Genomic DNA, 19037 nt, shown 5'->3' on the forward strand with positions numbered 1-19037 from the left:
GAAAGAAGGTAAACTGGTGAATAAACTCTGCTGTTGGTCTTGGTAGAAGAAAACCACAGCCAGGAAACATCATGCGATGCGAGTGTTCCAAGTGGTGACTTCAGATGCCAGCCCTGGATCACGTATGTTTGGCAACCACCAGTGGTCATTACTCATTTCATACTAACATGCCAGTTGGTTAGTTTCTCTTGTTTAGAAATTAATGATTGCTACTGCTGTATTTGTCTGGATATGTTAAATTCTGTGGAAGGGATTCAATAGAAATTTCGGGACTTAATATGATAGATGTCTCTATCATGTCACAGCTCTTGTTCCTCGGGCCACGGGGTGCAGTGGGATCCCACTCGGTGGGGTCAGTCCAAGACCCGAGTAGCAGAGACTGTGTCTCAGCACTGACTTCACAGCTTCCTGGAGCAGTGGGGGAAAGAACCTTGCACTGTGCACTCACTATGAAAGCTCATTCTCACTCCTGGGCCAGATGGAGTCACGTGCCTAGCTGTAGAGGAGTGGAAAGTGCAAACTGACTACATATACAGAAAGAAGACATTTCAGTGTGAGCGGTTACAATAGAAAACCATAGACTGGGTGACTTAAGCACCCGTTTACTTACAGTTAGGAGCCTGAAAAGTGTAAAATCATGGTACAGGAAGATTCAGTTCTTGGGGAGCGTTTTCACATACAGTTTCCATCTTGTGGCCTCACAAGGTCAAGAGACCCAGCTTTCTATTCATCCCCTCAAGGGGGATCTGCCATCATGGCCTCGTTTAATACTAATGAACTCCCAGAGGCTCCACTTCCTAATATGACATTGAGGATTAGGGTTTTAACATAGAAATGTTAGAGGGACACATTGTGAAGTCTGTAACAAAGCAATGTCTATGAGAAACCTTAGTGACTATCACAGTCCAAGGCAGCTTTCTCTGGTTGAGTTTCCATGTGTTGGCACCACGATTCTTTTCAGTCTGGGTGATGGAGAATTTTTCTCCACAGGTTGGAACTTTGACCAAACAACTGAATGCAATACTAAGCCAACTCTTTGAATATGGTCAGGTCTACTATTGATGCTATTTGTAAGCAAAGACTTACAATCTGTGACTGTCCCTTGAATAGTCTTATGATTAGTATGCAATAATTTAGGCTCCCATATGTGTTAGTTATTATAGTGTACATAAAAATAATTCAACTACTTAAATTTGCTGTTTACCTAGCTCATCCGTGTAGGTCTTATTGGAAAACTTGACCATAAGCAGTGGAATAGTCCAGTGAATGTGTGAACCTCCTGTAGATGGTGTTATTTCTCCTGTATTGGCATTTTTAAGACTGGTTTATTTTTGGCTAGCAGAAAACTTACAGACAGTTCTATGCTGTGAATTTCTATTTCTGCAATTTCAATTTTTTTTTGTTTTTGTCTTTTTTCTTTCAGATGAAATGGGAGGTTCATTTCCTTTCCCCTTCCAGGAAAATATTTTGTCAGAAAGGAAACAAACTGATGAAGATGATGCTCAAAGATGAACCCTTAGTACAGTCGAACTGAACCAAAAAGAGAAGAGATGAGCACCAGGCTTCTGCTGCAAGAAGTCGAAACTCTTGTTCCCTTTTCCTCCGAAAAGGTATGCTCTGGTTAAAAATAGCAGCAGGATTTCCACTTGTGCCGCACTGTTGTCTGCAACAAAAGGACAACCTTGAACAATGAGTAGTCCATCTTCACGGCAGGAACCTGCTCTGTGGAGGTGCTCCAGAGTGGTGTACTTAATAATTACAACAGGAGTGGGGGGCTGACCTTTCAAGTTGGAGATATTATTGTTCACTTTGCCTGCTCGGTGTCACAGTGGGTGCTGTCACAGAGTCGGTGACTAAAAGCCCTGATTAGGATTTCTCTGCCAAGGTCCATAAATAATCCGTTTGCCAAATGTGCCTGGGATGTCCATGGCATATGTTTTGATGCATGTGGGGGTCTGGATATGGTGAGTTTAAAGAGCACTGTAGCCTTTTATAGAGATGGGACATATTGTGAAATATGGCAGGGTACTACTCAGTGTTCTCTGGAAGCAGGGTCCTGCTCTTTTGAGAGAAGTCAATCCTTGCTTGTATAAAGTCTCTACAGCAAAGTCCTACCCGATGACAATGATTTTTTAAAAAAATGTTTACATGTTGTAGTGCAGAGATTATGTTGGGAAACATGGGAAGCTGTGGTCGTTCATCACTGCTCATCAGGTGTACTTACATGATTTTGTTGTCCCCGGTTAAGGTCAATTTTCAGTTTTCCGGGACTGAAGGACAGATGGAATATCAGCAACCAATGGATAATAATTTACAGAGATCATTTAAAATTATTATTTATTTGAGAGGCAGAGAGAAAGAGCTTGCCATCTTCCAGTTCATTTCCCAAATGCACATAACAACTGAGGCTGGGCTGGGGTCAAAGCCAGGAGCCAGGAACGCAACCCAGGTATCCAGTATGAACGACAGGGACCTAATAGCTTGATCTATCCCTGATGTCTTCTAGAGCCTGCATTAGCAGGGAGTTGGAGTTGGGAATTGAACCCAGGTACTCTGATATGGCACATGGGTGTCTTAAACACTAGGCTAAATTCTTGCTCCCAAAAAGCATTCTCTGTGTTTCAATTCTCAGAGGAGCTGATAGTACGCATATCTAAGAGGAGAATCTCAATTGCCTTTGTTTGCCTGTCTGGATTCACATCTGTGTTTGCTTACATTTTAACATGGTAATGTGTGTGAAAGTGCCAACACTGGGCCTTTGCATATCAGAGTTGGCAGGTTACTGCTCCATTCGCTCGCCTGAATTCTGCAGCTCGGCAGCCGTAATTTCATCCCGGAGAATGCTGATGAGACCCTCTGTGCATCTTGGGTGTAATTAATATTCATGCTCAGATCATGCTTCTCATTTGCAAATCTGATCTTGTAGCAGCCGTCATGGAGTCCATCAGTCGAAGTCCCAGGAGGTCATTGGCAAATGGAAAAATTGGAGGTTGATGAGGCTAATCCTGGAGGCAAACACCAGGCTGGCCTGCTGGTGCCCCTAAGGAGAACAATGAAGAATAGCAATCAGGGTGAGTGAACATCACTGCATACGGGCCTGGCAGGAACCTCAGAGCATCAGGTCAGATGTCTGAGGCAGCCGGGGAATGTCACGCTGGAGAGACAGAAGGAAGCCACATTGCCTGCTCTTGGAAGGTTAATCTTCCACTTCGCAGTGCAACCTTCACCGGCAGAGTCCTGGCAGGGGCATACGCCAGCAGAGTCCTGGCAGGGGCATTCGCCGGCAGAGTCCTGGCAGGGGCCTCCATCGGCAGGGGCCTCCATCGGCAGGGGCCGTCTGCTCTGTGTTGAAGTAGACTGACCATAAGGCGCCTCTCAGAGCGCCCTGGCCTTCTGCTTTCATATCCGAGAGAAAACGGTCCTCAGTGCTGTCCACAGCAACCACAAGCCTCTCCCCATCGTCTGTGACTCTCTGTGTGGCCCACATCAGTGCAGTCACAGGAATGGAAGTGGTTCTTTTCAGCCATCTGGTGATGCAGTCTTCCCTACCCGCCCCCCCTCCCCTCCTGGCCCGGAACAGCGAGAGAGCTGCTCACCGCCAAGCCAGCGAGAGAGGACTGCTGCCTGGGACCCGCCACACGACCCGTGGCAAACGCAGAGACCCCTGCCAGGCATGCTGCTTCTGAGCCATGGCTGAGCTGAAGCAAGCAGACGAAAGAAAATGAACAGGTTACTTAATTAAAGGTGAGAGTGTGAGTGTGTAGCATAGATTTAGTCCCAGTGACAAAGAGGCAAAGAGAGCTCACAATAATTTTTAAATGTTAAAATAGATTGAAAAAAAATTCATTCCCTTAGATTTAGGTTTCTGTTACATATTTATATACCCCAGGGTGACCACAACTGACTACAACAAACTGGGTGAGTTAAAACTGTATGTCGGTCAAGGTGTTGACAGGGTGAATTCCCTCCGGAAGTCTGAGCAAGACTCCGTCCTGTGCTCGACACCCAGTTTTGTTGTGTGGTTGCCAAAGCCCTATGCATTCTTCGACTTACAGGTACATCCTCCAGTGGTTGTGTCCTTTGTCACTGGGTGCTCTTGGCATCTGTCTCAGTGTAGAAGCCTCTTGACTTCTCTGTTTTTCTGTTTTTTAAAATAAGGAAAATGATCATTGGGTTCAGGCCCACGCTAATCTGACATGACCTCATCTTACCTAAATTTAAGATACCCCCAAAACCAAGACCCTGTTTCCAATTAAATTCACCTTCACGTGTGCTCAGGGTTAGGAGAACATGCTTTGGGAGGAAGAGGGGGACACTGTAAGAGTCAAAGACACTGCAATGAGAAAAAAAGACCTTTTTGAACCAACGCTTTTCAAATATTTGATTATCCATATCTAAAGGTATATATCCAGCAATCTGCAAAAAATAAACTCAGAGGTCTAAATGCAAACAAAAAACAAAAGAAAAGTAACCAAAAAAACCTTAAAGTACACAATTTGTAGAAGTAAATATGAAAGAAGTCTTTGTGATCCAAGATCTGATTTCTTAGAAATGATAACAAAATCACAAACATAAAAACAAATTTATAAACTGGCTATCACAAATATAAAAAATACCTTTTGTCCTTTAGAAGATATCATATGGAGAATTAACTGTATGTCAAAACACAGGTTCTGTCCCGCAAATCTGAAGAAATCTCAGAATGCAGAAACTAGACGAGACCTCTGGGCACATCATTCCGAAAGGCGTGAGGTGGCAGAGAAACACATGATAAGATGTCCCTCATTGTTAGTCGTACCACGGCATAATTAAAGCCAGGGTGTGATGCTTCAACACTTCTCTAACAGAGGCTAAAATTACAAATATTGGCCAAAGTATTGGTAAAAATGTGGGGGTACTGAAACACCCATACCATGCTAGTGGAAATGCAAATTGCTAAAAGCACTTGGGGAAACATTTGGCAATGTTCCAGCTTCATTATTTATTTCAGTTTATGTGAAATGCAAAGAACCAGATAGACAAACACAGACTTCCTTCTGGTGGTTCACGTCCTATATGCCTGCAGCAGCCTGAGGTGGCGAGCGCAATTGAAGCCAGGAGCCAGGAACTCCGTCTGGTCTCCCATGTGAGTTTCAGGCATCCATCTGCTTAAGCCATGACTTAATATCTCCCAGGGTGCACGTTAACAGGAAGCTGTAATGGGAAGTATGGGACTACCAGAGCTGGAACTCAAATGTGGGCACCCCACTGCTATCCTCCTAGGCTTTGTGTATGTGTGGTGTGTGTGTGTGTGTGTGTGAGAGAGAGAGAGATACCTACCATATGATCCAGCCATTCACTTCACTTGTAGATATTTACATCCATTGAGAGACTCACACGCAACTATTCACAGCAGCTTTACTTACAATAGCTTCAAACTGGAAAAATAAATCCCTTCATGTCAATTCATATAGAAAAGAAAAACTAATTATTGTAGATTTACATAATAGAATATTACTGAGCAACAGCAGCAAAAAACAATGAGCTGTTGCTATGCACAGTAACACTGACAAATCAGATTAATTGTGCTGAGTGAAAGGAGCCTGGCCAAAGAGAAATGCATTCCTTGCTTGGCTCCATCTACAGAAAAGTGTAGAAAAACGCAAACACATCCCTGGTGATAGAAGTTATATTAGCAGTTGCTTTAGGTTCAAGGGTCATAGGTCTGGATAGGAGGGAATTGTTTCAGAAAGGCGTGAAGAACTTTCTGTGGGTGGACAGATGTGTTTGCTATTTTGATTACAGCAGTGTTTTCATGGGAATATACACATGTCAAAACTCACCAAACTATACCTTAAATATGTGCAGTTTATGATATGCTGGTTGTGCCTCACTGAAATATAGTGTATGTTTGCTTTAACTCAGATGTTTTCTTTCTCTTTTCCTTTCTTTCTCATGCCCTCATCCTCCCTGTCTCCCTCCCTGTCCCATCCATCTCTTCCTTCCTTGCTTTCCCATCTTTCTTAGATGTTGTGCTTGTTTTCCATTTATCCTGTTTCAGAGACTGTGACAAGCAGTTGCATTTCACATCAACTTGGTGGTTGTTTGTAGCCGGGCGGTGACCTGCACCGTGGGGGTTGTAGACCAGTATGCATAGCTGGCTGAGCCTTCCAGTGGGGAACCTGCTGAGTAGGCACAGAGGGCACCTGCGTGCCTTTAGACTGTCTTCAACTTCAGGCTGAGTGGCAGTGAACCCAGGCCAGGGAGTCCATTCACCCTGAAACTCCTCCTTGGTCACAGTTTTTTAAGCAACACCTGCTCTTTCTAATCTCTTTGAGAGTCTCTGTAGAAGTTGAGATTATGTTAAACCTCCACTGTTGATGCTGGCATCCTATACAAGTGCTGGCGTGAGTTGAACCTGTTCCACTTCCTTTTTTTAAATGATCTATTTTTATTATTTACAGAGAAGGAGGGATAGAAAGAAAGCTCTGTTCACTGATTTCCTCCCCAAATGGCCATAACTGCCAGAGCTGAGCAGATCCTAAGCAAGGAGGCAGAAGCCAGGGGCTTCTTCTGTCTTGCAAGTGGGTGCAGGGTCCCAAGGCCTTGGGTCATCCTCTGTTGCATAAGCAGGGAGCTGGATGAGAAGTGAAGCTGCCGGATACAAACCTGTGTCCAAATGGGATGCCTACACTTAAAGGCAGAGGATTGGCTGCTAACGTGCAGTGTGAAAGCAGTGGAAGATGCTCCTGGCTCTTGGCTCTGGCCTGGCCCAGTTTTGACCATTGGGGAGTGAACCAGAGGGTGAAGATCTTTCTATCACTTCTCACTCTGCCTTTCAAATATATACAAATATATACAAAAATACGTATGTGTATATATATCTATAGCTATATCTGTATCTGTATCTATATCTGTATCTATATCTATATCTATATATCATCCTCGCATGGATGATGATGAGCTGGTACCACCCTTGTGCAGAATTCTCAGGCTAGCATACATCATATCAGATACACTGAGTAGGCTCTCTCACAGAGTGGGATCTGTGATATGTAGAACAATGGTAGTCAGGTTCACATAACATGTGAAGATGTGGTGGTGGTCTGTTTAGTCAAAGCCTCAGATGAGAAGTGGCCTCAACGGGAATAGCTTCAGTGGCAGCAGCCTTCTGGCTAGTGTAGCTGGAGAATGTGGTACTGATATCTGCAGGGTTTTTAATGGCAGCAGTGTCATTGGCCACTAACGGAAGCCTTTCCTAGCTTCTTTTCAGATTTTTGAGGTAGATGCCATCAATTTTCCTTTGGTCAATGTACTGTTCCATTTGCAAGTGGAGATTGGTACCATTGCTGCAAAGAATCCGAAGACAGCTTTATTCTTCATTGGTAGGACATCAAGAGTTCAAGCCAGAATAAAAAATGATGCACTTTGAATCCCTTGTTGGGTAGGCCAGAGAGCTTCCTAGGTGTTTTCAAGAAATATTTTTACTTCTGTGTATACCATGGTAGTTTTTATTTATATATAATACAGAGTATATATATGTATATATATACACATACACATATATAACTCATATGGGTGGTACTTTTATATTGATAGAATAAGAATATATTCTTTTCTGCAGCGAAGAGAAAAAGTGGAAGAGAGGAAGTGAAAGTGGTGAATGGAACCAAAGTGATTCAGGAGTTGTGGGAGGAGGCAGAGTGGAAAAAAGGAATGGGTAATGTGGCATATCATGTCTATATTTTTTAATCATTTGTTTTATTTGAACTTGTGGGATGGGGTGAGGGATAGATGAAGGGAGGAAGGGAGGGAGAGAGGGAAATATACATATTCCATCATATATATTTATCATCCATCCTTCGATTCACTCACCAAATGGTCATATTGGCCAGAGTTGAGCCTGTCCGAAGCTGAGAGCCAGGAGCTTCTTCTGCTTCTAAGTGGGTGCAAGACCCAAGCTCTTTGGTCATCCTCTGCTGCTTTCCCAGGCCATTATCAGGGCGCTGGGTTGGAAGTAAGCACCAGGACTCAAGCTGGCACCCATATGGGATGCAGGCGTAGCAGATTAGCGATTAGCCTGATATGCCACCACATTGGCCCTCAGATTGTGTATTTTCAACAGTTGGAACCAGATTTTTTTTTTTAACTGAAGTGGCTCTGATGCTCTTCCTAAGTCATGTTCCACTTCAATATGGGTAGGCTGTGATGATCACAGAGGTCACTGCTGGAACCTGTTATAATGCTGTAGGAAACCCCAAACAGCTACAGGAGTAAGACTTGTTGGCAGTCACTCCAGCTCAGGCTGTAGCCAAAACCAGCATCGACCACCACACATCTAAGCCTTTGGATGAGTTGGATCCCAATTCTTATGTCACTCATGGCATTTGGGTCTTCCCAGCTGAGGCCCCAGACACTGGGAAACAGAGCCAAGCTGTACCTTTTGATGTACCTTTTCCAAATTCCTGTCCCAGATGTCAGTATTCTAAAATAGCACCAAGTGTTTCTTTTTTCGTATTACTTTAAAGTAATAGCAATTGAAATAGGTGATGGGAAATAAGGGGAAGAAAAAGAACTAATCAAAATTAAAAACTTCCTTAATAATTAGAAAATCTTCTATAGGTAGTTGTGCTGGTTAAGAGTGTATATACACAGAGAAGTGGTCTATGGCCTTCTGGAACAGGTGTAGAACCCTTGGCGTCATGGGAATGAGTAAGATGATCAGAGTGCCAAAGGACTGGAGTGGAAGAAATTCCCTTACTATCATTCATCCAAGCATCCTTACAAAACCAAAGTATGTCCAGATAATCAAGGCAAAATGTGCTGGCCTCTTGCTCCAGGAAGTAAGATTTAAAAATCTTTGTGTTATAATCACTACATATGATTTAAACTAGTGCTCTATTTTGCATAATATGAATTACAGAAGACATAAATAAATGTTGCTAGTAGATCATTTTGAAAGGAGGGCCCCTTGACCTAACTTTATCCATTGCTTATTATCAGAACCTTGATCCTTAAAAATTTAGCAGCTTCTGTGTCAGCATTCTTTATGGGCAAATCCCAGCTGCTGCACTTCCCATCCAGCTCTTTGCTAATGTACCAGCCCAGCAGCAGATGACACAAGTGCTTCGACCCCTGCCACTTAAGTGGTAGACCCTGATGGAACTGCAAGCTCCTAACTTTGGCCTGGACCAGCCCTGGCTGTTGTGGTTATTTGGGGGAATGAACCAGTAAATGGCAGATCTCTCTTCTCTCTGTCACTCTTTCTTTCTCTCTAACTCTGCCTTTAAAATAAGTAGGTACATCTTTAAAAAATAGGATATTAAAATTCTATTATGAAGATGGCAAAGAGATTTGAGAATGAGAACTAATTGTAAAGTGATTCTCTACATGTGGATTCAGCCCTATTTGGGTATTCTGAATTCTGATCTCAAGGCTTAGATCTGGATGACTAGCAGGCTAGTGATAACATTTAATCAATGTGCTTGCACGGATTTCTCACTTGCTCATACTGTTTTTAGAATCTATAGAGTACTTCTTACATGGACTAGTCCACATTTGCCTGTGCTATCAGCCATGTTGGAATGTTTTCATTTAGCAGTTGAAAGTTCATTGTAAATTTTTATCTTTGCTAGTGGTCTCATGCAGAAAACACTTTCAGACTGAGAAGACAGTTGATTTCTACAGATACTTCTATTCCCTTCCAACATACCAATTCTGGATCAGTTAACTTGTTACAAAGAAATGGCTGAATAATTTTAAAGCTCTCTTGCTCAACCCGATCCATTGTATAGTAGTGATATTTATTTATTTTCTCTTTTTTTGGAGAGACCGTGGATAGGGGTTTTTTGTTGTTGTTGTTTCAGAATTAGTGGTACACTAATTTTTTCTAAAGTTTTTTTATGAAAAGAATTTTTAAAAAAGAATTAGTGGTACAGTATGGCAGTGGAACAGTAATTTTAATTCTCATTTAGAACATAGGAGTCTCTTTCAGCTTAGAAGAGGAGCTAAAACGAAACTCCTCTTCCTTACACTTCTTGTATTGCTCTATTAAACGTCCTCCCAGGGGACAGAAGATCCAGGAAGTTCTGTTTAATCACTTCATGCCCAGTGTAATGGGGACCACATTTGCAGGATGTGGGGGCGTGATAACCCTCAGTGGACAGCATAACAGCTGTTCCCAGTTGTAATACATGCAACGTGAAATAGTCATAAAATTACCCTCTGGGCCTATGGCAGAAAGGAAGAGTGTTAAGGAAGTTTATTTGCCCATGTTCAGATAGCTGTTACATTGTTAGCAACTAGTTTAGACTGAAGTTAGGGCTATTTCTTTGCTTTTAAAAATTATTTTTTAATTACATGCTACCCTCAAAGAATGCATGTGAGAACTCTTTGCCTTTCATGAGAGGAAAAGGTTAGTTAGAAGAGACGTGGCTGTTAATGTGCACACTGGCTCCCAGAGCCTCATAAGTTTTCTTACACATTCCGTCAGCCTTCTCATGTTTTTGCCCGTCTGTCCTTTCTACTGGAAGAGAGTCACAACACCACTCAGTGGTTTGGGCCTCAGTACCAATGGGAAGACAATGTCATCTTCATGTTTGAGACTGCAGCTGCATGCCAGAGGTCCATGGAACGTGATCCTGTGCTGGAAGCATCAACATTACTGGGGAGCTTCTGAGAAGGCAAACTGTCGTAGCTCCACGGAATCACAAACTCTAGGGGGTGAGGCAGTTTTAAGTCTTCCAATTGATTCTGATATACCTTAAAATCTGAGAACCACTGCTATAACCAGGGTCCTCAGAAAACTGGTTCACAATTTGTTTTTAATTGTGAAGATATCTGTATAAAACATCCTTTGGGCCAAAGAAAAGATTACCTTCCATGATGTACCCACTAAGCAAGCATGTATGTACACAAAGGACCTCATCTATTGTAGGAAAAGCAGAGTATTTAAATATGATCCCAGGCTTCTGTGAGTTCATCTAGAGTTAATGAGCTGACCAAAGTTGATTTGCAGTAAAATGGAGATGAATGTTGCACAACAGCTTGTTTCCTTGGTTATGTCAAATACTTTCTCACACATCTAAAAATGGGTCAACCTTATCATTGTATCATTGGTATTACCAAAACACCCTTTCCTCTTTTCAGAGATGGGAGAATGAAGAGTGTTCGTTAGAAGTTTAACAGTGAGCCATAGCATTCATTTGGTCAGAGAAGAAAAAGAAAAACCACAGCTTCTTCTTTCTTCATCATTACTCTTGCCTTGTCAGTCAGTCACAACCCCAGGCACCTGAGCTTATGGGAGGATCACAAAAACCATCTTCCACCTTCTATTTAGCTTTTATTAAAAGAAGTGCTAAGGTACTGAGATGCAGTGCATCATATTTATTACCAAAATTATTAACAAATATACAAAACTTATACATGTAATTCTTACATCCATTTATTCTCTATAATACTGATTTTTTTGTTCAAGTAGGTTATCTACAGTTGTAAACATCCCTTAGATTGACTTCACACAGATTAGGAAAGCCCTCTAACCCATGCTTTCAACAGACACTTCTTTTATTTGGCTTTCATGTGTAGCATCTGGTCTCCACATTTGGCACATGGAAGAGACATCTACAGTGCAAAAGAAGCAGACTTTGTGGTTGTGTTCTGATCGGCTTCGTAGGGCACAGTGAAAGAGCCCGCTAACTTGGTGTTGGTGGGTTAGCTGGAATGCCAACTCTCGGTCCAGCCATTGGTACCTGAGCGCAAAATCAATGTCTCTTCCTTCTCCCACCCACTCCCAAACAAGAATGATTCAGTTTTTATCGTGTCTCAAACCGGTGAAAGAAAATTCCACCCACTCCAGAACAAACAGGTTAATTTCACCCAGGTACCTTTTTTTTTTTGCTTCTTTTGCAAGGGTTGTTTTCTGCGTTTTGATTATCCGGCGAAACTTTTCCATTTAGGTGAATGGACTAAGAGAGAGAGAGAGAAAATGGAAGCAGGGGTAGAACTTTCTGTGTGCTTTCAGCCACGATCTCTGAGTTTAAGACCAGAGCCTTTGGGAGGTGGGGTAAAGGGGGAGGTTTGACAAAATGAGAAGCCTTGAAGAACTTCAAGGCAAAGCTAAGCTTGCCGTAGTAACACAGTGGACGCTAAGTTTTTGACTATGATGTCAAAAACGATGAAAAAGAAAAGAAAAATGACACGTGGAGACGATTCCTTCCTCTTCCTGGGTTTCCTTTTGATTACCTAGCTTAACCTAACCTAGTAAAGCTGATCCAGAGAGAGAGAGCTCTGCTTGCCCGCTCACGCCCCTTCTCCCTCTGCAGCACAGTATTGCTCATGGACGGACGGGTCGGCTGCATCTTGTCCGCACAGCATCTGCCGAGAACGTCTGGGTTTGGCCGCCGGCCTGCCTCCAGGCTGCCGTCACCACAGGGGCGCAGGCCCCTCGGTGGCCCCGTAGAGCTCCGCCAGCTTGCGGAAGCGAGGCCCCCAGTCCGTGAGGAAGTCGAAGCTCTGCTCCGAGTCTGACGTGGCCGAGTGCAGGGAGCTCAGCGAGCCCGCCACGGAGCCCTCCCCCTCGAACATGTAGGTCTGCAGGGAGTCGAAGGGCGGCGCCCACAGGTCCGCGTCGGCCTCATAGAGCTTGGCCAGCACGTAGCTGTGCACGGTGCTGGTGACGGCGCACGTCTGAGGCACGTAGCGGGACAGGCTCTCGATCTCGGGCAGCATGTCCTGCCGCGACTTGGGGGCGCCGCCCGCCTGCGCCTCGCGCGGGTTCCACATGGCGGCGATGTCGAAGGCCTCGGTGTCCTCCTCGCCGCCGCCCTCGTCGTCGTAGCGGACGATGTTCTCGTGGATGTTCTCCTCGTCGTCGATGATGTAGGGCTGCTTGCGGTGCCGCCTCAGGGACAGGATGAGCAGCACCAGGACTGCGGGAGAGGGAAGGCGGTTACCGAGGACCTGGCCTGCGCCCGTGAGGGGGAGGCCGGTGGGTGAGGAGACCTGGGAGTGAGGGGAGGCCGGGACTGGGGGCCCCGAGGGGAGGCCGGGACTGGGGGGCCCCGAGGGGAGGCCGGTGGGTGAGGAGACCTGGGAGTGAGGGGAGGCCGGGACTGGGGGACCCCAAGGGGAGGCCGGGACTGGGGGGGCCCCGAAGGGAGGCCGGGACTGGAGGCCTGAGGGGAGGCCGGGACTGGAGGCCTGAGGGGAGGCCGGGACTGGGGAGACCTGGGCCCCGCCATGAGGGGGAGCTTAGGGAGGGTGGGCTGGGACACAGCCCGCTGGAGTGTCCTCCCTCACTTGGCGCCCTGGCACCGGGTGACCCAGTGAAGCCCCAGGTTCCATGGAATGGTTCGAGGCCATCCCTTGTATCACGTTGCTACACTGAATCTGCGTGTGGATATGTGTGTGTTTGTACGTACCCAATCAACCAAAACACAATAGCTGCCAAATGCTAGGTGTCACATCAGGTATCACTCAGTTTATACAGTGATAAATATTATTTCTTAGTATAAAGTACGAATCTTATTACAGTAGTGGAATTCATTCTGATATTAGCTTCCTAAGAGGATGCTACTGTATCAAAACATTGTATGTGAGTAAATGTGCATATAGACACGTTGGCTAAGGATGAGCCAAAGTTGTCATCATCTTACACCTCTAAAAAACAAACAACACAACAAACAACGGGAGGGGGAACATACATGGTCTGCAGGTTCTGGCCACCTACGATTCCTCAGAAAAACCTTCCACTAGAGGAGGTAGTTGGGGCTTTCTGACTACAGCTGCGTTCATGGAAGGAAGGGACGGGCAGAGGCGTTTTATATAATTTGTCATGTTATCAAAGAAGCACCACACTGTTGGCTGTGCCCTTGCAGGTTTGGATAAAATTTTATCCCAACAAAAACATTCCCCCTTGGCCTCCCTCTCCTCCCCAGGATGTTCACTGGGGTTTAAAGGAGAGATAGACACATAATCCCATTGAGCTGTTTATCTCTGTAGCTGAAACGTTTCCCAGAAAGTGTGTTGAGGTTTTAGCTGTAGAACTACTATCGATTTTTTTTTCCTAGTGTGCTTTGTTGCAGCTGGTGAGCAGGGGCAGGCTGACAGCACTGCAGAGTAAGACCCAGTTATATCTAGGGAAGAAAATGGAGTACAGTTGTTACATGCAGTAAGAGGTTACAGACTGACTAATAAAACTGAAAGGTGATTTCTAAAATATTTAAGAAAGATGTGCCTTGTTAATGTCTAGAATTTTTCTTGAACGGCTTGGGTGACAAAATGCACACCCAGGAAGCAATCAGAAACTCTTTCGTGTATTTTCTCTGGATGTAGAAATATTAGTCATGAACTCAAAGGACTGAGAGTTTAACTCTTTAAGAAGTGGAGTTTGACGTGGACACTAAAGGGTGCATTGTGAGCTGGATTGATGCAGGTTGGAAAAATGGATTCTGAGTGAATGTGCTGTTTGTGGCACTCAGTAAACAGCTGCTAAACTCAGTTTTTGAAAGGCTTTCTGATAAACAGGAAAGCACATTGGCTCTTGTGTGTTTGCAGTCCAAGGAGGTTGTGGATGCTAATGCTTGGTTCTCAGCAGACAGCTGCTAGGACTACTGCAGGGTCACAGGTAGGACCTGGAGGCTAGGGAACTGTCGCTAGTGAATGCTAGCGTGTGTGAAGGACTAACAGGAAGAGCGTCACACAGGTGACCTTGGGCTGGGTTAGGTTAGCATTTTAGAAAATGTTAGAAAGCAGAAGTAGAAAAATGACTGAGTAGTCGAGAGAGAGAAATTTTTTGGTGATAGATGACTAAGCAGTTTAAAGAACAGGTTCATTTAAAAAAAAACCTAAAGACTATGACATCTTTTTTTTTTTACAGTAATTTTCATAATTCTCTGAAAATCAGATTTTGAGAATGGTGGTGTTGTTCAGCTGGAAGACTTCTTTGATTCCCTAACCATAGAAAAATCTGTTTAGGAATGTTTAACCTTTAGATACTAATGGCAGAGTGAGGAGGGCTTACAGAACTTTCCAGGAACTGGCTATGTCTTTGAGACATGAGGAAAACTGCTCACAAGGGCATATTAGTATGATTATTGTTTACAAAATATATTTTGTTGACAAGTCAATCACAACTCAAATTTTAGCAACTTAATGTGGAACATTGCACTTTTAGAAATAAGAATGAATACAATTATGGGAATCTTAAGGTACATCTGTTTTATTTAGCTCCTAGAACTCTATTTATTCTGTAAAGTTAGACAAGGCCTAATGGATTTCTAAGGGACAATAGAATGCTTGCTTGCACATCAGCTCTAACATGAGTGCCTCTCTGAGCCAATCTCTTTAACTCAGTCTTTGTAATGATGGCTGTTTGTAGGTCAGGATAAGTTTACAACATTTTACAAAGATGAAAATAAGGATAGTCAGTCTAGAAATTTCTCCTAGGAGCAAGTTTCTTCAAAGGCTTCTTGCAGACCTATTTTGCATTGAAGGATTGCCAGTGCCACCCTATGGACGCGGAGGGAATTGCAGGGAGGTTTTATTTGTCATTCATGGACCCCAGAGACTAATTTTCTTGGGTCCAAGGACGTGGAAAGGTTAGTGTAATAGTAATTTTCCTTTCATATAGGTCTAAAATACGACAACAAATTACAACTGTGGGTCATATTTTAAAATGTGTTTCAAGAAACATATTCCACAGACTGACTTAGAAAATCCAATGCTGAGATTTTTCACATCAGGTGTTTTCTTGGATCTGACACAATTTCTTGGTATGGAGTGAACTTGGGATCAAGGGCATACATATGAAAGGTGTATTCTAATTTAAATACTTAAGGATTCCTCATGTGAAGCTGGTATTTCTTTTATGTTGAGTATTATTACTACCTGATTTTTTGTGAGCACTTTTTATGTGTGTGCGTGTATGCACGTGCACTGGCTAATGTATTCAGAAGAGCTGGGATATACGGACAGGTATTTTCTTGGTTTCAGGAGTTTAATGAGCTATTTATTTGTTTTTGATTGCGCTGCATGGATGAACAGCCCTTTGCTCGGGGAATTCGGGCGGCTGCCTTTGCAGTCTGATGGGAAAGGAGGAAGGGAGGACCCCAGCAGCGCTGTGCCACCAGCCTGTCACTGCATCTTTTTGCCAGCAGAGGCAGACGGGTGCTGTGTAGTTACTGCTCTTTGTTAGAGGTCACAGGGCCTGGGAGGGTTGTTAATGTCGCCAACAGCTGGTTCAGAAACCCATCACTTCCTTCAGATCTCTGCTGCAAGGTGTTCTCAGCCAGGGCTTCCCTGGCTGCCCTGGTGGAAGTGGTCCCTCCCCTTCTCCATCTCCCTAGGGTGTTGTGTCCCGCTTCACTCACTCTGCCTGCCGCCTCCAGAATGTGGGCACACGTGTTTAGGAGAAGGACAGAGGAGTTGAGACACAGGGCTGCTCAGTCTACCTCCATGTCGGTCCTGGTTCTGCCTCATATTATGTCCAGAATTGTAATTTTGGCTCTAGGATGCCAGAATGAACTTGCTTTGTCGTAAACTCTGTGAGGGCCAGTATGTATGTATCTTGATCCCAGCTCTCAGTCTGATGCCCTGGTCCATACAATGTGCTGCTGATTGAATATGTGTGCTTTGGTTTTGGCAGAGAAGCCTTGAAAAAGGGGACTGTGTTCGGTTTCTTTACTTTTCTCAGACTTATTTTTCCATCCTTTCAGGGAGCATAGGGTAGAAGACCAGTTTTGAATGGTTGAGCGAGGGTAGTAAGATTGATAACAAAGGAAGATGACTACAGGACCCCACCGAATGGACGGACACCACTCACCCAGCAGGACAAAGATACAGGCCAGGATGGCGATGAGGGCACCACGGCTCAAGCTGACCGGAAGCATGTAGGCCTCCGGGCTGCAGGACAGGACGTGGCCGTCGTCGTCACAGCTGCACACCTGGATGGTCAGCGTGCCTGTGCTGCTGAGCACTGGCTCCCCGCTGTCCGCTATCAGCACAGGCAGGTAGAAGACCCTCTGCTCTTGCTGCCGGAAGCCGGACCGTCTGGTTAGAATCCGGGCTGTGTTGTCTGAGGAGAGATTCCGGGATCCAAAGAGGGAAGAGCAAAGATAGGAGGGGAGAAGGCGACGGCAGAGCAACAAATGAAAAAAAAATTTTTTCTGTTTTTTGGATTGAGGAAAATCGGAGGCAGTGACAGAGGGTAGGAAGGAGGCGGAAGGACAGTGGGACATTCCCTGGAGGTGAACATTCCATGGCGGCTTTGCCTCAATCAGCATTTGGACTCCGAAACCTAAATTTTTGCTTGCTTTTAAAAAGCACAACCCTGAGGCCTAGCAGAGAAACCCTTTTTTGAGAGTCTGTCTTATCCTTTGTGACATGAAGTGCCCAGGGCGAACTGTCACACTTCAGATCTAACCAAAATGTTCCTGGGAAAGCTTGACAGAAATGAGCAGTCACTGGCGACCCATGGTCCCCATTTGTTCCTCCTCAGCAGCGTGCCAGGGCCTAGTGCTGCTGCTTTGCGCCTCCAGGAACAGGATGCCGAGGAGCCTGTGTGGCTCTGGCAGATTGCTTATTTTTGCCAATGTGGCTGAAATTTGCCTCTTTGACCATATCTCTCAGATACAGTCAGTATCACCCCCTGTGCTTCCTGTTGAACCTGCGAGTTCAGCAGGGGTTCTATGAAGTCTCAGCCTGTGATACACTATGCTATTCTCCCTGTGTGGTGGTCTAAGTTTGAGCAGTTAATATGAACGTGACAAAAATTTGTTCCTGCCTAGCAGTTTTAATTATTTTTCTTGCAGTTTTAAATAGGATTACTGAACTAGTAGAAACATTTGTACAAAGCCGGTATATGCGTTTGAATTTGCCTAATTGTCATGTCTAGGTTTTTTTTTTTTAATGCTCTTAAGTTTTATGGGATGGGGCTGTGCATTTCAACGCAATGTATTCTTTCAAAGCTCAGATCCTTTTCAATAGAGGAAAGCTTGAGAGATGTGGTAAAATGTACAGGAAATATCTCACAAAGCCAATATGAACACAGAAGCTCCTTGGATTCTGTTTCACATTTACCGGAGAAGAGGCTGGAATGTCCCAAAGAATTCTAGCGACCTAATCAAAGTCAATTTTATCCATAATGACCACTATTTCTGATTCTCCTTCCCTTCTTTTACCTAAGAAAGGATTATAATTTTTCTACTTTCTTGAATTTGGAGATGTCTGTAATATGCTTAGTGAGCTATGAGCAAAAGAGATTTGTGTTACTTCTGGATGGAAGCAGAGATGAGGTGCATGGTAGTCCCTGCTCTCTTATTTTGCTGTTGTGACTGAGAAGAGGTGAGTGAGGTAGAAACCCAGACAGCCTGGGCCATTGAACTACACTTGGTAGTCAGCTGTCTGAGTCCTGTAGGCCCACAGTGCACGTACATGAACAGGAAATTAGCTCCAAGTCATAAAGATTTGTTAGTGTTCGTTTCTGTCATATAACCTGGCCATGATAAAATATTCTGCCCTAATGAACTTTTGCCTTCTCTTTTATTATTTTTTTCCTGGTAGCAGCTGTTGTTTGTTGAGTGCTCATGTACCAGTATTTGGCATTCTGTGCACAGTATCTCACTTAAGCATCACAACAATCTGATGTGATGATAATTTACCCTTTTAGAATAACAGACTCAGAGATTTGTAATTTGCTCAATGCACCCAACCTAGGTAGCAGCAGAGGTGGGATTTGAACTATATTCTGACTGTAAAACATTCTTTCCTTTCTGTAACCAGTTATTTAGTAAAATTAACTCAGAAATTATTCAGGTAATTGTAATTTCTCCTTTTTTTTTAATCAAGAAAGATACTAGCCCCACTTTGTGTTGCAGTGGGTTACGCTGCTGGCTGCAATGCCAGCATCCCATAAGAACATGGAAGACTTAGCTGCTCCACTTTAGAGCCATTCCTGTTGCTGTGCTGAGCATGGAAAAGCAGTGGAAGATGACCCAAATACTTGGGCTCCTGGCACCCATGTGGGAGACTCAGATGAAGTTCCTGCTTCCTAATACTGC

General features: G+C 44.2%; 1 protein-coding gene and 1 long non-coding RNA gene across 2 annotated transcripts in view; one reads left to right on the forward strand and one right to left on the reverse strand.

Annotated features, from left to right (window-relative positions):
* Positions 1 to 2938: 2938 nt before the first annotated feature.
* LOC131482543 (uncharacterized) overlaps positions 2939 to 19037 on the forward strand; it is a 45704-nt gene continuing 29605 nt past the window's right edge. The window contains exon 1 of the long non-coding RNA XR_009247091.1: positions 2939 to 3071. This is a non-coding gene — a long non-coding RNA (uncharacterized LOC131482543). The remainder of the gene's footprint in view (positions 3072 to 19037) is intronic.
* CDH20 (cadherin 20) overlaps positions 11979 to 19037 on the reverse strand; it is a 201127-nt gene continuing 194068 nt past the window's right edge. The window contains exons 11-12 of the mRNA XM_004579457.3: positions 16802 to 17053; positions 11979 to 12908 (exon numbers count right to left, since the gene is read on the reverse strand). Coding sequence (XP_004579514.2) covers positions 12403 to 12908; positions 16802 to 17053 — 758 coding nt within the window. The 3' untranslated portion in view covers positions 11979 to 12402. The remainder of the gene's footprint in view (positions 12909 to 16801; positions 17054 to 19037) is intronic.

This window comes from Ochotona princeps, chromosome 18 (assembly GCF_030435755.1).
Source record: "Ochotona princeps isolate mOchPri1 chromosome 18, mOchPri1.hap1, whole genome shotgun sequence".
NCBI classification, from domain to species: Eukaryota; Metazoa; Chordata; class Mammalia; order Lagomorpha; family Ochotonidae; genus Ochotona; species Ochotona princeps.